At 43.6% G+C, this 23678-nt stretch overlaps 2 protein-coding genes across 7 annotated transcripts in view; both read left to right on the top strand.

The window, feature by feature from the left end:
* Nucleotides 1-23678, top strand: part of LOC147016821 (myocardial zonula adherens protein-like) — a 60315-nt gene that overhangs the window by 34961 nt on the left and 1676 nt on the right. For 3 of the 6 annotated variants that reach the window (XM_085845877.1, XM_085845874.1, XM_085845876.1), the window contains 7 exons: nucleotides 12538-12651; nucleotides 12746-12898; nucleotides 17383-17508; nucleotides 17673-17801; nucleotides 18098-18177; nucleotides 19216-19321; nucleotides 22627-22710. In XM_085845877.1, coding sequence (XP_085702003.1) covers nucleotides 12538-12651; nucleotides 12746-12898; nucleotides 17383-17508; nucleotides 17673-17801; nucleotides 18098-18177; nucleotides 19216-19321; nucleotides 22627-22710 — 792 coding nt within the window. Of the gene's footprint in view, nucleotides 1-12537; nucleotides 12652-12745; nucleotides 12899-17382; nucleotides 17509-17672; nucleotides 17802-18097; nucleotides 18738-19215; nucleotides 19322-21677; nucleotides 21790-22626; nucleotides 22711-22909 lie in introns of those variants that run through there. The other 3 variants (XR_015049198.1, XM_085845875.1, XR_015049199.1) reach the window with 3 other exon arrangements.
* LOC147016822 (uncharacterized) overlaps nucleotides 1-23678 on the top strand; it is a 95040-nt gene that overhangs the window by 11973 nt on the left and 59389 nt on the right. The gene's annotated exons all lie outside the window — the stretch shown is intronic.

A 23678-nucleotide genomic window follows, 5' to 3' on the forward strand; every position in this document is an offset into this window, starting at 1 on the left:
GGAGGTGTTTTCTATAATGTTTATATTTGTGATTACAAACATCGCAGTATGTTGTATTCACCATATTTATGTAATAAATCTTTGCTTAAACTAAAATTTTCTTGATGAAAATTTCGTTTATTTTACAGGTGAATCTGTGCTAAAAACCATTTTATCCTCCAACTTTTTCACTTAATAAATACAATGTTTCAAGACACAAAAGACAAGTTTCAATCAATCTCTTCATTTGTTAAAGATACTGAGAAATATGTCAAGGATGTAAAATTGAACAAAGATAAATAAAACAACTATTGGATAAAAACAATTATGGTGGATATGATGAGTTCTTCAATTTCCTTCAGTGGAAGGGCTTTTAGTATACCTGGTAGAACATCAATTAAAGTATCTCTAACAAAAGTTTCAACTCTCCTTCTGGTAATATATTCAAAACTAGAAAAAGCAATGAAACAAGAAAAAGTATCAAAAAACAAAAACCTTATGGATGAAGCTTTGGAAAGGAAAGATAAGACCATCTGTAATATGCAAGGAGAAATTTGTATTTTTTTCAACAACCCGAAAGATGTAAATCCTGATGAAATAAAGGATGTAATTATATCAGGTGAAATGACATTTCGTTCAATAGTAGTTAACGATCATTTTAAAATCACCTTTAATATAAAAAATGTTGTCATTGAATCTGGTAATGAAAAAAAGTATATCGATATCGATGGTAATATTATTAAATATGAGTCAATATACAACTGAAAGTATAGATGAATTTCAGTTTAAGTAAAGTTTTACTTTATAAATATGCTAGACTTTCCTGATTCTCCATATGACAAATTTGAGAATTGTCCTGCGTGTGAAAGACGGGGATTAAACACAGAGTCAAAAGCCTATAAACAATGTATATTCTGTGATTATCTTCTAATTAATGATAATAAAAAATATAAAAAGGAAAATAATTCTTTTAGATTTACACCAAAAATGAATTACTTTACAAGATTGATTAGAGAAATGAATGTAAAGTATGAGGGTGATAACACACCTTTCCTTACAAGGGAAGAAACTGAATGTATTAGAGAAATGTTCAAAGGATTGTTGTTATATATTATTCATGGATGTGATTTTCAGGGAAATATCAACACAAGATATTGTATAAATAAAATAATGGGTTATCTTGAAATTAAACCTGAACTAAGGATAAAATATAGTTTCTAAAAAAGCCAATAATAAATTAAATAACCTGTTTTCCAAATATATAAATGAATGATTTTTTACCCATTTGGGAAAATAAGATAAAATTTAACAACCATAAAAATCTCCCAAATTCATTGAGATGTCTCATAGTTGGGTCAAGTGGATGTGGAAAAACCTGCTTACTTTTAAAGATGCTCCTCACTCCCAACTTTTTAGATTATGATAATTTAATAATTTTCACAAAGTCGAGTTTTCAACCAGAGTATCAACTACTCTCACAAGGTTTTAATGCTGGTCTTCAAGAAGAAGATATAATCGGTTTATTTAAACGTCAAAAAAACCTAAATGATTATAACATTGAAGATATAATTCAACTATTTTGTGATACACAGAGATGTAAAAAGAAATCAAATCCAATAACTTGTATTCTTAGTGATAATACGGATGATATACCGTCTCCCCAAGATTTGGATAAATCAAAAAAGAACCTCGTTATCTTTGATGATTGTGTTAATGAGAGAAACCAAACGGTAATGGACAGCTACTACACAAGAGGGAGACATTCTTCTTGTAATTGTATTTATCTTAGTCAATCGTACTTTCAACTTCCTCTTCGTTCCATCAGAAACAATGCTAATACTTTTATTTTATTCAAGTTAAATTCAATAGATATCAATAATTTTTGGAGAGATAATTGTTCTACATTATGTAGTAAAAAGAAATTTGAGGATTACATGAAGCACACGACTGAAAAATATAAATATATTGTTGTGAAACAAGATGAGATATTAAGGGATATCTTTTTTGTTTTATAAACAATTACATATATAAATGACAACTATTATTGTAAATCTTGTGGGTAAATCTGCTTCTGGAAAAAAACTTTCATAAATCGAGGTTCTTGTGTAGTACAAATGAGAATATTGTAAATTTACTTGAAAAACACCCCGTGATATGCATTGTATCAACAACAACTAGAGCAATAAGACCTGGAGAAGTAAAAGGTGAAGATTATCACTAGATTTCAGTGGAGGAACATATGCGATTGAGGAATGAAGGTCAAATATTTGAGGAGGTTTCTCTTGGTACAACAAAATATTCACATTGTAAGAGTGAGTTAAGGAAACTAAAATCTGGTGGTCTTGGGATATTAGAAACTAATCCAGAAGGAACGAGACAAATTATTAAACATCTGAGCGGAGTGAAGATTTTATCATTCGGTTTTGATGTTGATGAAGAAACTCTACGCAAACGTATGAAAAGCAGAGATGCAAGTATTAGTGAAGAAGAAATTACAACTCGCATTAATGTTAATAAAGAATTTGATGAAATATTTAAAGAAAAGGATTTATTTGAACACATCTACTTGAATGATGAAGAAAAGGAAAATTTCCCTGTTGATCTTTACAATTCATTAAATGATATTTTACAATAAATAAATGGATGCAAAAGAAAGAGCAAGAAGATTTAAGGAACATCAAGAGTTGGTTTCAAAAGTTGTAAAACAGCAGGAAGACATAAAGAAGAAACGCAGACAGAAACTAACGGGCGAAGAAGCATTTGAAAGAAAACAAGAGAAATTTTTTAAACCACTTTTAAAAACTTCCCAAGAAAAATGAAAGATGTTTCCACAGTTCCCACAGTAGAATATACTCCTAAAAAACTTCAAATGTTAAAAGATTTTGATCAAATGACGGAGGAAGAATTAGAGCATTTAGGAGAATTAAAGGTATATGATGATGAAGGTTTATTTCAACAACTGGAAGAGATTAATCGACCCCCTGATTATATTGTGAATGCTCTTCAAAACAATGAATATTCAGCGGATTCAAAACCAAAGCAGGACTCATTCCAACAGAACAACCAGCAATATTTCATCTTGTTCAAGAAAAGGTATTGATATTTAATGATGAATTAAGGTTCTTAGGTTCTGCTCAACCCCCTGTTAAACCAACTCCGAGATTAATGTTTCTTCTCACAAAAGATGGAAGACAAGGTTCAACTGTGAGGGATGAATCAAAGTATATTGATAAACCATTGGATATGAAAAATAATGATGATAGAGTATATATTGATCTGCTGAACACTCTAAATTATAGGGTTAGTATTTCTAGTAAAAGTAGGAAAAATGAGAAGGAGAAACACATTATTCAGGCATTAAGTATCCTTGGTTCAGGTATTAGTTTTCTTCCAAATGACCCATCGCAATTAGTTAATAGACTGTTATTGTTGTTAGGTAGTAAGAAGGCTGGAAATAACAATTGTTTTAATGAAGCATCAGCCATTATAGACCAGTTGATGAACATGAAAATAATTAATAACTATCAATATAAAGACATTTTATCTCATATTAAATAAGATGAGAAGCACAATCCTTAGTTTCAATTTCACAACAAGCGACCACACATCTTCATTCCCATACCCACTACAACTTGACCTAACAAAAGAATATGAGGCATCTTTATTGTCCATGGAAACTTATAATACCTTATTTAATATAACTGATAAAAATGACAAGTTTAGTTATAATCCCGGAAGTGGATACAAAACGATAACAGTCTCACCCGGAGCATATGAGATTTCTCAAATATCTTCCGAAATTGCTCGTCTTATGAAAGAACAGGGTGATGAACCAAAAAATATTGTTATAGACATTCAAAAACATACTTCAAAATCAACGATTAAATTTAAAAATAACTACAAGGTTGATTTCACAATTGATAATTCATTTCGAGAGTTATTGGGTTTCTCCTCAAAAAAGATTGAAACTAATGGAACGTTTTACAGTGATAATGTCATTCAAATATCCTCAGGAATAAATTCGGTGTTAATTCACTGTGATTTGATTGATGGTGCTTATGATGGAAAAAAAACTTATGCTTATGATGAAAAAAAAAACGTCTGATCTCTGTAATTGCAAACAAAGGTTTCTGTACCAAATATTAAGTTCTCTTTTTCTGATGTATCAAATACTTATTTCATGCAATAAAATGCAAATTAATTATTTAAAAATCATACACTGATTTTCAGGATTTTTGTTTTAGATTCCGTCTTTCACAGTTGAAATGTACCTGTGATAAAAATTACAGATCTCTACGTGCTTTGTATGTGGGAAAACCTGCAAAATTGGCAGTGCATCAAATACATGTTCTCCCCACTGTATATATATATTATATATATAGAAAGTTACGAATTCGCGCCCGCCGGCGTGCGATCGGCCGCGTACTTCTAATCGCAACCGCGTCGCCCACAGGACGGACACTTCAGTCGTGACCCTCCTGGAACTATCGCCAGAAACCAGTCACGGGTGGGGGGTTAACCTCACCACAGCCCAGTCCACATTCTACCCGCGCGAAATAGGGTCACTCGCCGAATATCGAAATACCTCAGTACTCGCGCGGGTAACCTACTGAGGGGCCGTACCTCGCCACAGGTCGGCTTGGGACACGAACCGCTTAAGCGGTTCGTTCCGTTCTACAGCGATAACCGGGCAGGTATTATCGCCGACCTCGATGGATCCGATTCTCCTTACCGGGTGTTTAAAACCCAACTAATTATTCCACGATGCAAGATGGCATTTTCAATGGGGAATAGAGGACGCCGAACGGGATACATTTCACAAGCAAGGACATTTATTACAACTAAGCACGTATGTACAGCCAGGCAGTCATGCACGTATGTACAAGCAAATAGAAGCAATACCACCGACTACAATGAGAATGTACATGCACAGTCACTTAACAGACGGCGCCACGCCAACATTCATTCAAAAACCCAAAAGAAACACAAGAAAAGACCCCCTCACAGACAAGGGGGTCAGGCTCCAAATCATTTTCCATCTCCCATCCTAAATCTCAACTACAGTCCCTCTAACTATTCCATTCCACGGGCTCCATGAGGACTTACCCCTGCCCCATGAGCTGGTCTAACACTAACCCTTCCCGCTAGCTAGTGCTTCCTGTGCCCTGACCAAGGGGTCTTCCACCCCTGCCCAGGGAATCCTGTTCACCTGAAGCGAGGCTTGCTTTTTTTTCTTTTTCTTTAATGCGCCACCAGCGTGGAAACTCGCAACCTGCGCTCTTTCCCCGTGACGTCATGGGAGCTGTTCGTGCACCTCGTCTCTTCTTGGATGGTACCATCCGGCAGGGACTTCCCTTCTGCCGGATTCCAACCATACGTGCAGCCATGACATCACCCTGCGCATTAAAAAAACAAGCCTCGCATCTTGAGGGGTTCGCCAGGCGAACACATGTGCTCTGCTCGTCGAAGCTTCACAAACACGCTCGCGTGGAGAACCCGTCCGGTCCAAATCCATTGTCCAGCCTACCTTCTGTCCATCCGCGGGATCGGCTAATCCACCGCGTGCGTTTCCGGACCGGGCTTCACTCCCGCAGGCGCGCACATGGCGGCCTCGTGCGTACCACAGCGCGGACCCCGCGCGCACTGCCGTGCAAACCTGGCACGGTTCCCAATGCAGCTACGGCCGCAACTCGGCCTTTGTCCACAGTCAGGCTCCGTCGTCGTCGCGCCCTTGCGCACACACTTCCCCGTGCCACGAGGCTCACACACCTCGAGATGGCATTCACACCGGGACATGCGGTTACATGTTCCCGCATGCCGGCCGCCATCTCCCTTACACACAGCGACCTCACACACACCGTCCATCTCACACACGACCGTTCACTCACGCATGCCCTTTCACTCGCACACGTGGTTCCACTCATACATGGCCTTTCACTCACACTCGCTATCTCACTCGCACACGCTGTCTCCCCCACACACGGTGCCTCATCCACACACGGTGTGCTGGAAGGCACGCACTTCGGCTCACTCGCACACCAATTAACTTACACACGCTGTTCTTCTAACACACAGTCTTTCACCCACGATATGCACGCTTTGCAGCACACATTTCACCTCACTCCTGAACACACAAAGGAACATTCACAATAAGGAATTGCGTCACCACAAAGGTTCCCGAGGCCTTCAAACCCCCAAAGCTCCATGCGCACTCGTCCACAGCACTCGCCCCTTCAACCTCGCTCGGCACGACCGGACCCACCTGGTCGTGATCCGCCTCAAGGGGCTATATTCCTTCCCCTCGTTCCTGAAGGAGGCTATCCAGCTGCTTGCACCGGGTCACGGGACATTCTGCCAGCTCGCCCCCATTGTCTTCCACTACCTCTGTGTGTGTGTGTGTGCTCGTTTTTCACCCCGTCTTTATCGTGCAGTCTCTCCTCTACCATTTCCATCTCCCGCGTCTCTGTACATTTTATTTCCTTTATTATCTCTGTCGTCTCCACGTGTCTCTTACACATCACAGTCACCACATTTACTTTTTCCCTCTGTGTCACCGTCACTTTCTTTGTCACCTGCTCAAGTCTCGCCCAACGCGTCTCCCGAATTAATTTGTCCTCCCCCGCTTCCATCGCGGGGCGGACAGCCGTTGAACTCCCCCCTCAGCTCGTTCGCTCCAACACGTGGCGCCACCATTTTGAGCTCCACTGCCCGCGTTTCACTCCCCGCAATTGCCATTATGCCTGCCTGCAGGCCTCGGCCTATTTGCTGCATCTCACCCCGCATTTTTTTCATTTCTTCTTTCATTCCGTTTTTCACCTGTTGCATATTCGCATTCATTTTTCTGTACAAATCCTGTGTGTTTGCGTCCATTTGTTTCCTCATTCCCATCAACATCTCCCCCAACTGGTTCATGTCAAACGACCCTGACAAAGCCGAATCGCCTTGGTCGGGCTCGGTTTTGCCAGGGAACGGGGAGGGATTTTGACGGAGGAGGGGAGGGGGGGGATGTCATACACCACGGCCTCTGCCGCGCCCATTTCGGACTCTGGGTCCGTTTGGGGAAATTCATCCTGCCCAATAAGCATTTCGTGCTCGGGGTTCTCGTCCTGAGCCATGGAGTCTAACATCTCTAAATCTAAAACCCCCTACTCCCGTTCGCCTTGAAAAGCCATCTTGTTTCTCGGAATTTATTTTTAAATGCCCGTAATTTGGGGAACACGGAGGGTCACTTCACTCACCCTTGATCCGGTTCCGTTAATTTGGTTTGGTGTGAAGGCGGGAGAGTTTGTATCCCACTCCTGACACCAGCGTTACGAATTCGCGCCCGCTGGCGTACCTCTAATCGTAACCACGTCGCCCACCGGAAGGACAATTCAGTCATGACCCTCCTGGAACTATCGCCAGAAACCAGTCACGGGTGGGGGTTTAACCTCACCACAGCCCAGTCTGCATTCTACCCGCGCGAAATAGGGTCACTCGCCAAATATCTAAATACCTAAGTACTCGCGCGGGTAACCTACCGAGGGGCCGTACCTCGCCGCAGGTCGGCGTGGGACACGAACCGCTTAAGCGGTTCGTTCCGTTCTACAGCGATAACCAAGCGGGTATTATCGCCGACCTTGACGGATCCGATTCTCCTTACCGGGTGTTTGAAACCCAACTAATTATTCCGCGATGCAAGATGGCATTTTCAATGGGGAATAGAGGTCGCAACGAACGGGATACATTTCACAAGCAAGGACATTTATTACAACTAAGCACGTATGTACAGCCAGGCAGTCATGCACATATGTACAAGCAAATAGAAGCAATACCACCGACTACAATAAGGATGTACAGGCACAGTCACTTAACAGACGCCACGACAACATTCATTCAAAAACCCAAAAGAAACACAAGAAAAGACCCCCTCACAGACAAGGGGGTCAGGCTGGACCACTTGGGTCTTTATGTCACGGGACCTGGGAGACCGAACGGGTCCCGCGAGACCTTAGCAGGTTACCTGCACCCTCGAGGTGCCTCGATGGTCGGCGAGCTCTCTCTGGCACTCTCCTCCACGGACGCGCAGGTTCGCGCCCCACAGCCGGCAGAGCTGCGCCTCCCGTCCGCGTCTCCGGTACGTCGCCCGGACACTCCACCGACCCACGCCTCTGGTGTACGGGTCGCTCCACAGACCCAGAGACCAAGAGACCAAGACAAGGGCGCAAAACAAAGAGAGGAGACCAAACCAGGAGAAGAGCGCCAACGAAGAGGAGGAGACCAGACCAGAAGAGCGCCAACGAAGAGGAGACCAGACCAGGAGAAGAGCGCCAACGAAGAGGAGGAGCCCAAGGCGGCTGTCCGCCTTACATAGCTTGGGGCTCCGCCCTTCGCCCTCCCCGTTTTCGGCTCCGCCTCCCTTCGAGAAGCTTCTCGAAAAGGGGCTTTTCTCAACTCCGACCGCCTCACTCCTCGTATCCACCAATCGCGAGCAAGCCGCCTCGCCCTTCTCGTCACACCAGCCTCGGAAAAAAAAGGCAGTAAAAAATCCACACTCACCATTGGAGGTTTCTTTTCCTTGTTCTTTTACGCCCGCGTTCTCGGACCCCTTTTGAACGCGGAAAGGGTCGTAGCGTGGTCTGTGGAGGATGGCGTTTGCAAGCTGGCATAGTGGCGAAGATGGTTAAATGGTGGTGGTGTTGTGGCGATTGTATCATGGTTGGCGTTGTGGCGTTGTGGCGTACTTGTGTTGTTGGCGTCGTGGTTTGTTGTCATGGTGGGCGAGATATGTCGGTTCAAAATAACGATAGAGAAAGAAAAACACTATCTCAAAGGGTCACAGCCTGGTGAACACGAAGAATTCCCTCTAAACAACGGTGGGGAAACCTAACTGAACACAAACTTACCGGGATAACTGACCTAAGGAACCTTTATGGTGTTCTGCGAATTTCCACAGCCGTAATAATATCATTATATATATATATATATATATATATATATATATATATATATATATATATATATATATATATATATATATATATATATATATATGTAGTCGTCGACTTACGACCTATGCGACTTACGACTGTTCGACTTTACGACCACTTTACGATGACAACAAACTTTATTTTTTTCACATGATGCTTTTTGCCCGTATCGTGACATTTACGAGGAGAAAAAGAAACAAACCATTCAAACAAAGCTCACCATGTTTACGAAAAAAAAACAACTCCGGATACCTCGAGCGCTGCCCGAGCAGATAACATTGACGATCCACAGCCAAGCATGAGTGACCAATAACATGTTTTGCATTTTTTGTATTTTTGAATGTTTTTGCAAATACAGTACCGTATTAAACCAATTGTACTGTAGTGCAGCGTTTGACTTGAACAAAGAAAATGTTAATAAAATACAGTATGACTTACAGATGACTATTGTATCATTATACAGTATAATATGAAAAAAAAAAATAATAATAATAAAGGTTGTCCGACTTACGACCAAATCGACTTACGACCGATCGGTCGGAACCGATCACGGTCGTAAGTCGACGACTACCTGTATATATTGTGGTTTCCCACCCGCTCGGCGTGCGGGCGACCGCTTTTAGCTAATCGCGGCCGCTCTCGCCTACCGGACGGGCAAACCTAGTTGCAGCTTTCAGATAAACGCCGAAATCCAGCTGCAGGTGTATTTTTAATCACACCGTAAATCAGCCAACTATTCTGTCCGCGCGTGATAGGGTCCGATCGCCAAATTGTCGATTTACCTCAGTATGGGCGCAGACAGAAATGCCGGGAATTTACACCTCGATGGTCGTTCATTCAACCAATCTCACACGTCAAACTCACTCATCCAACCAATTTGAACAATCCAACTCACTCATCTAACCAACCTCACCCATCAAACTCATGGGGGCTTACACGAACACGAGCCGTTCTCAAGCAGCTCGTTCCGTTTGCGATTTGCCGAGAGGTGTATTATCACGAGGCCCCGTCGGATTTGATTATCTTATCGGCTATTTAAAAGCCAGCTAATATCCCGAACGCAATACAGCAGCTCAATCGAGGGAAAGGACGCAACGAACAGGTCACATTCACACAAGGACATTTATTTGTACACATATGCATTGAATGGGGGAATGGGGACAGGATATGAGCAGAAAAAGACCTACAGCCGTTGTCTATGATTATTATTCACATGCACTTAACCAGTTTTACTTAGGGACAAGGCACCACAGACTTCCATTCAAAAACCCCAGAAAAGGAAGAAAGAAAACGACCGTGACCGTGGGTCTTTGGGACTCCGTTTGCCGGGTCGGCGTCCGTTCTCCAGACCCCAGACTCCACTGCTGGTCGGCGTCTCCTCTCTCCACCTCCACTCAGCCCCTCAACTCAACTGGTCAACAACGACCTTATTGTACGACTCTCTTCCAGCCATTCTCTACAAACACTCTCCCTTCCAACCACTCTCGACAACAACTCTCTTCCAACCATTCTCTACAACAACTCTCTCGGCGTCAACCCACGCTTCCTTTTTATATCCACGGAGCCTCGCCCCTCCCTTCCTGGCGCGTGGGGGAAAATTCCAGCAGAGCTCGGCTGGGCTCAGTTGTTGTTGCCCCCAAGGGGAGGGGTCGCAGTGGGCTCTTTCCGCCAAAAATGAGCGCCCTCCCCTACTTCACCTTTGAACCCTGGCTCGATCCACCCCTCCTCCCTCCCGGCGCATGGTGGGGGGGGGAAGGGGGAGGGGAAATCCCAGGCGTTATCGGGATTTCTCTCTTTGGAGCACCTTGTTGTTTTAACCGTTGGTTGGCATGGTGTTATTCGTTGGGGAGGCCGTTGTGGTTGTTGAAGTAGTGGTGTGGTTGGCATTGTGGTGGGGATGGCGTGGTTGTTGAAGTAGTGGTTGTTCCAAAATAAAGATAGCAAAAGAATAATGGCTGACTCAAAGATCACAGCCCGGTTACACGAATAAAGCCCATTAGACATCGGTGGGGAAATCTAATCTGAACACACACTTATCGACATAACTGATCTCTGGGAAACCTGAATGGTGTTCTGTGAATTTCCACAACCATATCAATATATATATATATATATATATATATATATATATATATATATATATATATATATATATATATTAATAAAACTCTCATCTTGTATGTATATATGTATGTATGCATGTATGTTCCCAAAATACAGCCAAAACGGTACACCATAGCGCAAAATTTTCGGGCCAACTTACTCACCATTCTCCTGCTGTGTGCAATATCAAGTTTCGTTCAAATCGGGCAACGAAAAAATTATTAAAAAAATCAATTCCCAATTCAGTCAAGTACTCTTGGGGAGAATTTGATCATTGCAAACCACCTCAGCGGTATAGTTCACTGGAGCTATCTTTTTTTTTTCCTTGAAATTATTTATTTAAAAATCTCAAACATTTAGTATTGACAAAGAACGATTTATTTTTAAGCACAAAATAAACATCGCCATTTTGATCTCGTACTTCTGTGTTCTTTAATAAATAAAATTGTGTTTAGAAGATTACGCACAATAATTTCTTCAACTTTCTTTTCTCCGTTTTTTTTTTTCTTCACATTAACATGCAATATCAAGTTTCGTTCAAATTGGGCAACAAAAAAATTATTACAAAATCAATTCCTGATTCAGTCAAGTACTCTTCGGGATTATTTGATCCATGCCAACAACCTCAGCGGTATAGTTCGCTGGAGCTATCTTTTTGGGGTTTTTTTTGGAAATGATTTTTTTATCAACCGCTGTCACAACGTGAACCCAACGGGTTCACGGGTCATCTGGTATATTACTAAAACTCTCATCTTGTATATATGTATGTATGTTCCCGAAATACAGCCAAAACGGTACACGATAGCGCAAAAATTTTAGGGCCACCTTACTCACCATTCTCCTGCGGTGTGCAGTATCAAATTTTGTTCAAATCAGGCAACGAAAAAAAATATTAAAAAATCAATTCCCGATTCAGTGAAGTTTTGGTATGATGATTCATGAAGCGCAAGGGCAAACCATGGAGAATGTGTTGATATACCTCAAGAAACCGGTATTTTCAGCACGGACAACTGTATGTGGCTCTTAGCCGAGGAAAGGTGAAGGAAAATGTCAAAGTATTCCTGAAGGATGGGAGATCAACCAAGAATGGTGTTATTAAACGCTTGCTTAGTTGAACGATGACTCCTGACGTAAATGCTCAAATTTTCTTCAAGTAAAAGTTTGACCATTAAATAATATTAAAAAAAATTTTTTTTTTTCATCAACCGCTGTCACAACGGGAACCCAACGGGTTCACATATATAATTTTTGACAAGGACCTTTAATTTAAATCCACCTGAGGCCTTTATTATATTTCTAAGAGATATGTCTTCTGAGTTTGGTCATCTTGAAACGTGATGATAAAACTATGACGCATCTTTACCGCATAGGGTTTCCTTGCGGTGGAAGTCGGACCAGATTGCATTTTTAAGACTTTTATACAAACAACTTTTAAATTTAGTCAACCACCTGTTTTATTTGTACTTGGAGCCATTTGTTTCCCTAGGCTACCAGGAACCAGCTGGAGAAGCTCCAAACAGAGATGGTGAAAAAGGAAGAGCAAGTGAAGGAGTACTCAAAAACAAACTCTGTGCTTCAGGAAAACACTCTGCATCTGCAGGTGTGGAATCCATTCCATTCACTTTATTCTCCGTCAATTTGCCAACGGAATGATTTACATATATGTATGATATTTCATTTTCTATTCCATTCAGAAATCTCTTGCCCAGGCGACCATGTTGAGCTGTAATCTGCAACAACAAAATAAAGAGTTGGGCAAACGCCACAGTGAGTTTCAGAAGCAGCTGCAAGAAGCTGAAGATCAGCTCATGCTGGCACAGAGTGAGATACGGACCCTAAAAACGCAGGTGTCTTGCTTTGTTTCCAACACAAAAAACTCAAGAGGGGAGCTGCCTGAATGGGTACCACAGTTTAATTTGCAGCTGTTGTGCACGATTGATTGCAATAGAGTAGTCTCTTTGGAACAAATAGACATGTTCTGTGAACTGATTATTGTATCGAAAATGTGTTACACTGGGACTCCTTACCCCTCCAACCTCTCCCCTCCCCTTTTACATCTATAAATACAAATATGTAAAATTTGTATTATATAATGTGATGGGGTCATGAAGGGGTCAACTTTGTGTCTATTTCCTGTAGCGTACTGCTGTCTATGCTCCTTTCTGTGGTGTCAGGACAACTTTTGCTTTTGCCACCGACAGTTTGGAACTTTCTCTGGACCTTTATTGTGGGTTTTGAAGGCAAAATGGTCCATTTAGCTTGTAGAGCACAGCTATCATCACAGCTGTATAGCTGTCATTTGCTGCATACATCCAGAAAGTCAGTGCCATCATATATATCACCAAAGGGGGGAGAATCCATAGCTCGATGTCACATGGTCTGTGTGTTTCAAATAGGTTAGATTGCTATGTATCAGGGACCTGCCAGAGTAAGTCGTTTTGTTACACGTGAAGCTGAGAAGGGAGCGTATGTAATTTATAAACAGAATAGTCAGGGTAATATTGTATGCGTAAACACCTCTTGTTTGTGGGTGGGGCCACGTGAGGACTTCCCATCACAAAAGGAACATGTCACACATGTGCAAAAAGGGCATCACGATCTGTCTGGCCAGTGTCTGCCAGCCACAGTGGCATAATTCGCTTTCGGTCCCAGAAAGGGGCAATGGATTTATTTTTATTGGGACCACCCTGTGGGAGGGACGGCCCATGGGACGACTTCGCCAGGAGGAGGAGGAGGAGGAGGAGGGGCGGAGAAAGGCACACACCAGAGCTCCTGACATGTCGAAGGAATGGGAGGAAGAAGCATCTTGTAAAAGGGCCATGAGGGCGAGTTCAGGGTGCATGTCCCGAGGTGCTCTTCATCGTTGGCTTACTTCATAGCTGGCTCTTGTCATCTCACTCCTGTGTCAAAAACGGCCTGCAGGGAGTCCTGCATCAGCACCACATGTAGTCAAAGGAAAGTCCTTCCCTGCAATTTTAATGTTTGTATTAGTATAATCTGTGGCACCGAGTGTGAATTAGGTTTTATTAGTCCCCTACAGGTTTTACCGTAGTTTCATCAATTTCTCAGAGTTCTGCCCTTTTTGGACTTCGAAAATATTGTTGCAGATTTGGAAAACTATCGCACACAACATTCAGGTTCCTATAGCTCAGTTATATCGGTAAGTATGTGTTTTATAGATAGCTTCCTTTCCCTTGTCTAGTGGGTGGTTAAATGTTCATGCGCTGTGAAGTTATTTTAATAGTCAGGTTTTCTTTTCATTATTTTTACACCACCAACAACAACTACAACAGTGCTAGCATCGTTTTACCTTCATCTCGCTTCTTGCCACCAACGCCATCGCTCACATGCGTGTCAGCGTGTGCGGGTGGAGGCCACGCAGAATACACTTCCTCTGGCTGTTTGGTGGGCAGAGCCCACACAGAACCATGTTGCTCAACTTCCTGTTGGAGGGGCGGTCCTTTGGAAGAAGGCGGAGTTCGGGGAGGAGCCGCGCGACGGCCCTCGACCAATCGGTGTGCAGCGGGGAGGGCGGAGACCCCCCCCCCCCGCATCGGGGAGGAGGAAATAAGAGCGGAGACGGCTGGTCTGAGAATGGAGAAGAGAGATTTTAACAGAAGAGATTTTGCCACAGTCCTCGTCGTCGTCAGCCCTGGTCCTCGTCCGCCTCCGCCGCCTCCTCCTTCGGCTGCGCTAGTCCGTCCTTGGGTTACCGGAGCTCCGGGAAGGAGTGGACGCCAGCCGTGCGCTCCCGGCCAGGTAGCCAGCCAGCTACCCTGATCTTCAGCCCGACTGTCCTCTGGGCTGGAGATCCAAACAAAGACCAATTGGTCCGATTCTTTGGGTGTGTGTGTGTGTGTGTGTGTGTGTGTGTGTGTGTGTGTGTGTGTGTGTGTGTGTGTGTGTGTGTGTGTGTGTGTGTGTGTGTGTGTGTGTGTGGCGCCAGTCTGATAAGTAGTAAAACTGTTAAGTGCTTTTGCCTGTACACAAAAAAAAAAAATTTGCCTTTAGTCAGTTTAACTCTGCTCTTTGTGTTCCCCTCTCTGCCTATTGTAAATAAATATCCCTATTTGTTCAATGTATCAGCTCGTTGTGTGTTTCTTTCATTGGTTCGACATGACGAGTGATTGAGAATTAGTAAAAGCTGTTATGGCACTAAGGGGACATTTGGACCGACGGTTCTTGGCGATTAAACCGCTCGGAATCGCACACGGAACGAGCGCGCTGAGCGGCTCATTTTCGTACGAGTTCCGTCGAGGGTGAATTTCCCTGGAAGTTGGACCACATGGGTATTTAGGTAAATTGAAATTGGCAATCCACCCTACCCCACGTGGTCTATCCATTGGCGAACTTCGGTCCGATAGAGGACCCGTCGGCTCCAGACTTATCCGGGGCGACGACCTATACATTCCGGGCGATCGGCCGGGCCGACTTGCAGCTCCATCAAGCGGTCGTGCTCGCGGCCGACGTCCGGCCCCGCAACAATATCACATTGGAAGGGGACATCTATTGCAAAGCAATTCTCGCGCTTGTTTATTTCTTATTTCCATGAACATATATTTGTGTCCCCACATTTAGTATAGACACCAGGCTGTGTGTCCCCAGCCTGGTGTTGGCTCAGTGGCTTGGGACCCAAAAGGTCCTGAGTTCAAGCCCCGTTGGGCCACTGAATTAAAATATATATATATATATTTACGAATTTCCGCCCGCCCGGCGTGCGATCGGCCACGTAACTCGAATCGCGACGCGTCACTCACCGGAACGGACAATTCAGTCGTGACCCTCCTGGAACTATCGCCAAGGAGCTAGTCACGGGTGGGGGTTTAACCTCACCACAACCCACTCCGCATTCTACCCGCGCGAAATAGGGTGAATCGCCGAAAGTCGATATACCTAAGTACTCACACGGGTAACCTACCGAGGGGTTGTACCACGCCACAGGTCGACTCCGGACACGAACCGCTTAAGCGGCTCATTCCGTGCTGCAGGGATAACCGAGCGGAGTTATCGTCGACCTTGACGGTTAAGATTGGTTATTGGGTGTCTACACCCACTACCAATCCCTTACGTGATGAAAGATGGAACTTTCAAACAAAGGAAAGGACGCAACGAAACGGGAAACAGTTCAACAAGCAAGTACTTTATTTCACACACACAAGGCAAGCACGTATTTACAGCCATACAAAAATGCACATATAACAGTCAAAGCAAGAACAATACGCAGAGTTACTTCCGAATAAAAAAGGCAATTATTTTCATCACACATATACAGGTTTACTTACAAGACTGGCGCCACACATACATTTACACAAAAAGCAAAGAAAACGAAAGCCATCCTCATAGGCAAGGAGGCAGACAGGTCCGTGGACCAAATGAACATGGGACCTGGGTGATCGGCCAGGTCCACGAGACCGAAGGGGTCTTACCCGCGTCCTCGTGGCGCGATGGTGGGCGAGCCGCAAGGTGAGACACCATCACAAATGGTACTGACCAATCAACAGACACAGATAGCGGGGGGGGGGGGGGGCATGCAAGCTGATGTACAATGATTAATAAATATACCCCGCTAAGGTGCCGACAATACAAATTCACATGAAGAACAATGGAGCAAGCGAGGTCTTGGATGGCACACACAGCAAATAGCATGTGTAGGTCGCTGTCGCACAGACAAAGTGTTGCTCGGGACAGGCAGAATCGCAGGAACGATTTGAAGACTGGAGAAGATGATGCGGTGGAAGAGTAGGAGAGAAAATATTGTGGCCAAGCAGAGGTAAGGCAAGCGATGCTTAGTCTTAAGGTTCAGCTTCAACCTTCAACTCTGTATACATGTCCAGCTCCAGTCCCCATGACTCTCCATGCAATGTCCCGAGCTCCTCCTTCACCCCAGGACCTCTGACCCACCCTCCCTACACATTAATCGGGGTCATGATGATCCTATGCAGCAAGTCTGGATGTAATCAGCCCAGAACTGTAGGAGGAGTAGCGTGACAAACAAACACTGGTCCGTTAATTATAGTAAGGATTATCACGGAGGAATCTTACTGGCATGAGGTGAGAAAACCTTCCATCAAAAGCCTCTGTTGTGCTCGTGCGCTTTTGAGCTTTCTGAGCATCTATGAAGTTCGCATTTATATTTTTATACCACGCATGAGTACCTGAGTACCAGTTATGTGATCCCAGCTCACAAAATGACTGTAGTGGACATGATTTTAACTATTTTGTCATATTGTATATTCACGAGACAGTTGATTTGAGCTTGGATGCATTTGTTTGATGGGATGTCGACTGTCATTGAATGAAATACTCCTACTGACCATTTCACCACAACCAGTTGGAGGCTTGCAGAGAAGCAAATGAAAGAGCAGTGCGAGAAGCAGTACGGTGCGCAGGCACAGTGCATCAAGAAGAGTTGTGTGAGGAGCAGAAGATTCACCGTACACAGATGGAAGCGGTTGTGGTGAGTTGTGTGCACGGTAACATGGTGTTTGTTGAACCAAAATCCTCATCCCTGTCCTGAATGCAAACAGTATGGCTGTTTCGGTGGTGGTCTGGTATAATTCTTCAAATTTGAGATCAAGGTTTATTATAAATGAGTTAACAATTATGGTGACCATTTGTCAGGCTGATCATGCAGAGGTCGAACAAAACCTTTGGACAGTCACAGAGAAGTGTGAAGGACTCGTCAGACAGTTGGCTGCAAGCGAGTGCCATACCATGGAGTTGGAGAGGCTGCTGAAGGAGCGACCGCAGGTGGGATGGCTGAAGTGTGATGTGGTAGAGGAGTCGAGGCGAGAAAAAAAAAATGATGAATGGGAAGGGGAAAGGTGGAGGAAAAATGCACAAGAAAAGTGAGGTGGTGGGTTCTTGGGAGTCACATACTTGGCTTCTTGTTGTTGCATGCAAAATTCATGAATGGCACCTCATTTTTGTGAACAACTAAAAGGCTCCTCGTGAAATGTGACATTGTGTAAGGTAGTTAACATCCTGCCATGACGATGACGCAAGGAGGAAACAAAACCAGTTATCTACTCCACGTGGTGTGGCAGGAACGTGGTGTGTTAGAAATCGACGAACAATTCGAAGAAAGAGCGGCGGAGCAGCAGCTGTCCGAGGAGTGTCTGCCGAGGTTGGTTAACTTCCACTACACTACCAAGTCCAGGTTGCCAAATATTGATCTCGTTTGTAAGCATATTCTTAATCTTACCAGTTGCACTGGAAGTTGCAGGTGTGTGCACCATTGTGCAAGGGGCCCACTATTTGTTACCCTGATGCAATACCCCTTGTGGGTTGGGGTAGAAATTTGGCCAGGGTGCTGTCGATAACTCACCAACTCTTCATCGAAAGACACCGTTGGATCTAGAATGTCCAGCTTAATTTCGAGAGCGGCATAAACATTGGCGCAATGCATACCTACAGAGAATCTAATCTAGACGAGGCAGTCCAAAGGCGAGTGTGCTCACTGCTTACTGTGCATCTCCCTGTCAAATTGTATATGCTCAAATAATGCAATCAGTTTCCGAGTAATTGAAGGTGGAGCATTTGTTCACCTTTGGTCTTGTTATCTCCGCCACCGAAGGTGAAGGAGGTTGTTTTCACCACTTCGTCTGCTTGTCTGTTGTGTGCAGGATATTTCAAAAAGTTGGGGACAGGTTCGGTGTGTGAGAAGGAAGAATTCCTTCAATTTTGGTGAAGATCAGGATCTGATAATTTTTTTAAGTGATTCTGCACCATTGAGAGATAGGGCAAAGCAGATATATAGCATGATATCTCAAAAAGTTGTGGACAGATTTGGATGAAACTTGGTGGACAGGTTGGGTGTGACCACGACTAATTGATTTGATTTGGTGAAGATCCTGATCCGGATCTTGATACGAGAATTATTTAATTTCTAAAGTGATTCTTCACCATTGAGAGATGTGGCCAAAAAGGATATATATAGCATGATATTTCAAAAATGTATTGGGCCTGAGATGTTCTCGTGGATCAGGCATTACATGGCAGAGGTATGCGCTCGACCGAGTGCCCTTCTAGTTTCTGATGTTATCACTGGTAGTTCACAGACATCAATGTAAAGTTCGTTCCACAAATTTAATCCTATGTGATGCACTGTATAATGGGATCTGTACAACCAGCAAGCTTGTCCCAAACCTTTTACTCACCACAGCACTTCTGAGTTACACCGTGAGAACGAAACTCTACAGCAAAAGATACATCAACTTCACAGCATCATCATTGTGCAGGACAGGAAGATATGGGGAGCTCTGGACAAGGTATTCATTGGTACAAATGGCTGTTTATATTAACTCGTCGTCATTGTTCTAATGCAGTGGGTTAGCATCAGCTCTCACAAGTGTATGGTCGTGCCGCTGATGCACTGTCGCCTGTAAGTTAGAGCAGGAATTTGTAATTTGTTCAGGGTGTTGGCGATAGCTCGCCTAATCTTCGCGAAGGACACCGTGGGATCTTTAAGGTCCACTAACTCATGCCGACAGACGAGACGCCCAGTGCAAGGAACGCTGATATTCAAACCCAGGATAGACACCTCCAGACTATCCTGCGCCAGTTTGGGTAGTCACCCCCGACCGTTCTGTGAGGAAACAGAGCAGCTTTATTCACTCCAAACGAGACAAACACAACACACCACCATAACAGGCCCAGGCAGTGTGTGAGGGAGACGTGACCAGACCACGTCATTTCCTGAATAACCAGCAATATTAATGCTGATGCTGCTAGCCTGTTGTATTAACTCTTAAAAATCTACTCCTTTTCCAGCAGCCAGAAAGCTCCATCCCTGCCACTTGTTCATATAGCTTCCACCATTGCTGGCAGTGATAGAGAGTGCTAATTGTCAAATGAGCACAACCTGGAGTAAGTGGGAGTGCGGAAATTGGGGATATTGTATAATTTATACATATGACGACTCAAGAAGTTTCCTTAATCTATATTTCCTTACACTGTGCATATGTTTAAATTATTGATTACACAAACCTGGAGCCTAAATAAATCGATGTTCATGGATTTGCAATTGCACTTTTTCACTGTGACATGTTGCAAGTCAACAAGAACTTTGCTTTGTTGTTGTTGGGGGTCAATTTTTGAAATGTGCACCCATTGGTCGGACGGTTGCGGACCACACTCACATCTGTGGCTCGACTCCACCCACCACAGCATGGAACCAATATGATACGACTGCTATCTTGGTTTTCTGTTGGCCCTAACATTGTGCCTGTAGGCCTCTGCTGATTACCCACTGTCCGGCTTTGTTGCATCAGATTTGCATTGGCTTTTTTGGGTCGAGTGTTAATCATGAGGTACCCTGAAAAATCTAATCAAAAGTCAAATAAAAATTATTGGTAAGATTTTAATCAAGCCTGTACACACCTCCCGAAAAAATAGCGTTACATAATTTTTGAACGGCCCTTTATTGGGGTTAATCATCCAAGACTGATGAATCGGCTCGTTCTGATATAAGTGGCGGAGGCTGACATGGATGAGATGTCGAGTTAATCTTTCAATAGCGCATTAAATGTGTTTCCCAATCACGTTGTTACCAGATTTTGGCACAGGTTAACCAATTCATGTTTAATACGTACCATATGTGGAATTTGACACTGAATATGGTTTCATTTAATAAGCACTTAACTAACATTCAACAAACAAAAACAATGAGCAAAACACTCTGTACTGAAAGCCTTAAAATGCTTTTTTTTGCTGAAAAAGGCCCAACTCCCCCATCCCTCATCACCCTCCATTAACATAGCATTTCCTGGAGCAGGTAAGCATCTCACATAAAAGGTGGACTAGTTGGACACTTCATCAGCTACTGGTTGCAATGGCATCAGGTGCATTTGTTCCCAATAACTCTGCATCTCAACTGGCTGTTCATTTATTATTACTCTTCTGAACGATGATCCTGCTCACCAGATTCTCTCAGCGAGGGAGTCTCGTGAGTGGAGGAGGCCGATGAGTCGATCACGTGCCTCGTGGTTGCAGCAGGTTGGCCAGCATCTCAGGGAGATGGGGATGGGCCTGGCATCTGCCTGGGGGAAGGCCAGACGGAGGCCCCTGGAGTACCGGCAGCGACGTGCTGTTCTGGCACATGCTCCCATACCTGACCTGACCTTCTGAACACCCTTCTTGGAGGGTCGATTCACCTCACTATGAAAGGTGGCTTCCAGCCTTCTTATCCATAAGAAAGGCATCAAAACAGATCGTTTGAACATCATATCAGTTGGTCTTATTTGCATAATCACGAAAAAGACTTTCAAGATATACTTCTCGATCTCTTGAAGGTAAAATCATCAATTCAGGTTGTGTTCTGGCCCTTCTAGCTGAGACATAAGTCTTTTAACTCAAATGCTCCAAACGTCAAAGCAACAGGTCCTAGAGGTGTCACAGGATATCTCCTGAGCATTCGACATCCCTTGGGACCAAACTTTCTGCCAATGGCATCCAGCAATCTCCATTGACTGACTGTCTTGTGAATTTTTTTTCATGCTCTTAAGCAATGTGTAGCCTCACATGGAATCCCATCATCTGCACTACCATTGAAGGCTGATGTTCCTCAATATATTGTCTGAGTACCAATGCTTCCAGGTTTACATAAATGACCTCTTTGCATGCTAGGAAAAAACAAGGAGCCCTCCAAACCACTTTGCAGACGACTCCACTTGGTGCCAAGGAAGTCCCTCACAAATGAGTCAAGCTGCAGCTGGATCCTTATGGAAAAAATAAGCAGGTAAATCACCTGCAATATAACACTGAGTGCCACCAAGTTCCATTCGATGTATCTACATGAAGATCATAACCAATCCAATAATTTACTTCAGCAATCAACCTACAGCAGAGGTGTAATCTTTGTCGCTTCTTGAACAAACAGTCTGCCTCAATTTTTCATGGCCTCCAGCACAAAGAGGTGCCATGGAATTTTGCAGAGATATTCCTTGGCTTTTTTCCCCCAGTTCCTAACAGTGCACCAGATTCTCATCCTAAATGTAAAGGAGCATGCTGCCCTCTGGGGCCTGGTAGTGATAGATCTCACCTTCTGCCTTATATACATCACAAAAATTTAAGAGATTGAGGGCAATGGAATCACGAAACAGAATGCTGAGGTGCAAGGCCTACTTGCTGTATGTATGTGCTGTCCCCTTGGATGGGTGTTGAACTGGGTGTCCCATCTACCAGCATTAATTGGTGGATGTTTAAAGATTATACGCCATCCTACTTGACGAGTAGGCGAGCAATCGATGGCCAAATTCCTGCCCGAACCTTGAGGCTCAAACAAACGTCAAGCCTGGCGAACCAGTTCTTGAAAGACTTGAGCCACAACTCCCCCCAGCCAACCACACACAAAAAAAATGGGAAAAATTGTGGCCATAAAAAAAAGATGAGGTAGGGTGATACCATGACTTGGCTGTGAAATTAATTATTCAACTTGAACTTTTATACAAATCTCTTGCCCCTTATTAAGAAAGGAAACGTTCACTAGACCCTGAGTCATAACACATCTGTTTCTCACTGCCAGAAACTTAAATTATTCCTGTAGAACACTAATGTGTCCCTGTCTGTCCTGCAGTCCGAAAACCTGAAAGATCAATTACAAATGAAGGATACCGAACTGGCTGCTTTGAAATGCACAGTAACGACACTGAAGGAGGAGGTAAAGTTTCTCATCTTTACACATCATGGAAACAAATATATCACAAACATATTTAGATATGACACCAGATTACAAAAGTAAACCAGATAAACCCGATTCATGATGACTACAGTTGTCACACCAAGAGCAGCATTCACTTGGTGAGATAAGTATGAAGGCCTGTTGTGAGGTAATGCCTCATTATTTTTCTCCAAACCAGGTAAAGACATTCAAATGAAACAAAGCGCAATCTACACATTAGTTCTTCCCACCACTGGAAGCAAAGTATCATGATTCCAGCACGAGATGTCTCAATGATATATTATTCAAGATGGCAGAAGGCAGCATGAGAGAAGATTGCTGGGTGCACTATTACGATCCTGAGAAACAATCAATGGAGTACCCCCACAAGGGATAAAACCCACACAAAGTCGGCCAAAGAGCCGACTTGGCTCCATCAGATTTTCATCTCTTCCCCAAACTTAGGGAACACTTTTGTGGGAGAACATTTCTCGTCTGACTACGTCAAGGCCACTGAAGTGCTGGTTAAGTCAGTAAGGCGCAGTGTTGTCGTGATGGCATCACAAAACTATTTGAACGTTGGGAACAATGTGAGCACTGCAGTGGTGATTATGTTGAGAAGTTAATATGCACGATGGTAGAATAAAGATGTTAGTGTGTCTGGTTCATTCAGGTATCTTTACCCATTTTGGAGGAAAAGAATAGGAGGTACAGCATTACTTCAACACTCCCATAGCATACACCCCAAGGGCATCCTCAAAACACAACCAACAAAAATGGAACTAGACAGACATTTATCAATACGAGATTTTCAAAATTTTTTTTTAAATTGCCATCTTTCATAAATACCTCAAATTTGACTTTGTTTCGACCTGAAAACAGGCTTGTTTACAACCTAACTGCGAGCTTACCTTTAGTTTTCATTATTGATGACATCTCCAAAAAAAAAACCTTAATTGCCTCCCTCC

Source organism: Eptatretus burgeri, chromosome 11 (assembly GCF_056783735.1).
Source record: "Eptatretus burgeri isolate ZD-2024b chromosome 11, Ebu_testis_v1, whole genome shotgun sequence".
NCBI classification, from domain to species: Eukaryota; Metazoa; Chordata; class Myxini; order Myxiniformes; family Myxinidae; genus Eptatretus; species Eptatretus burgeri.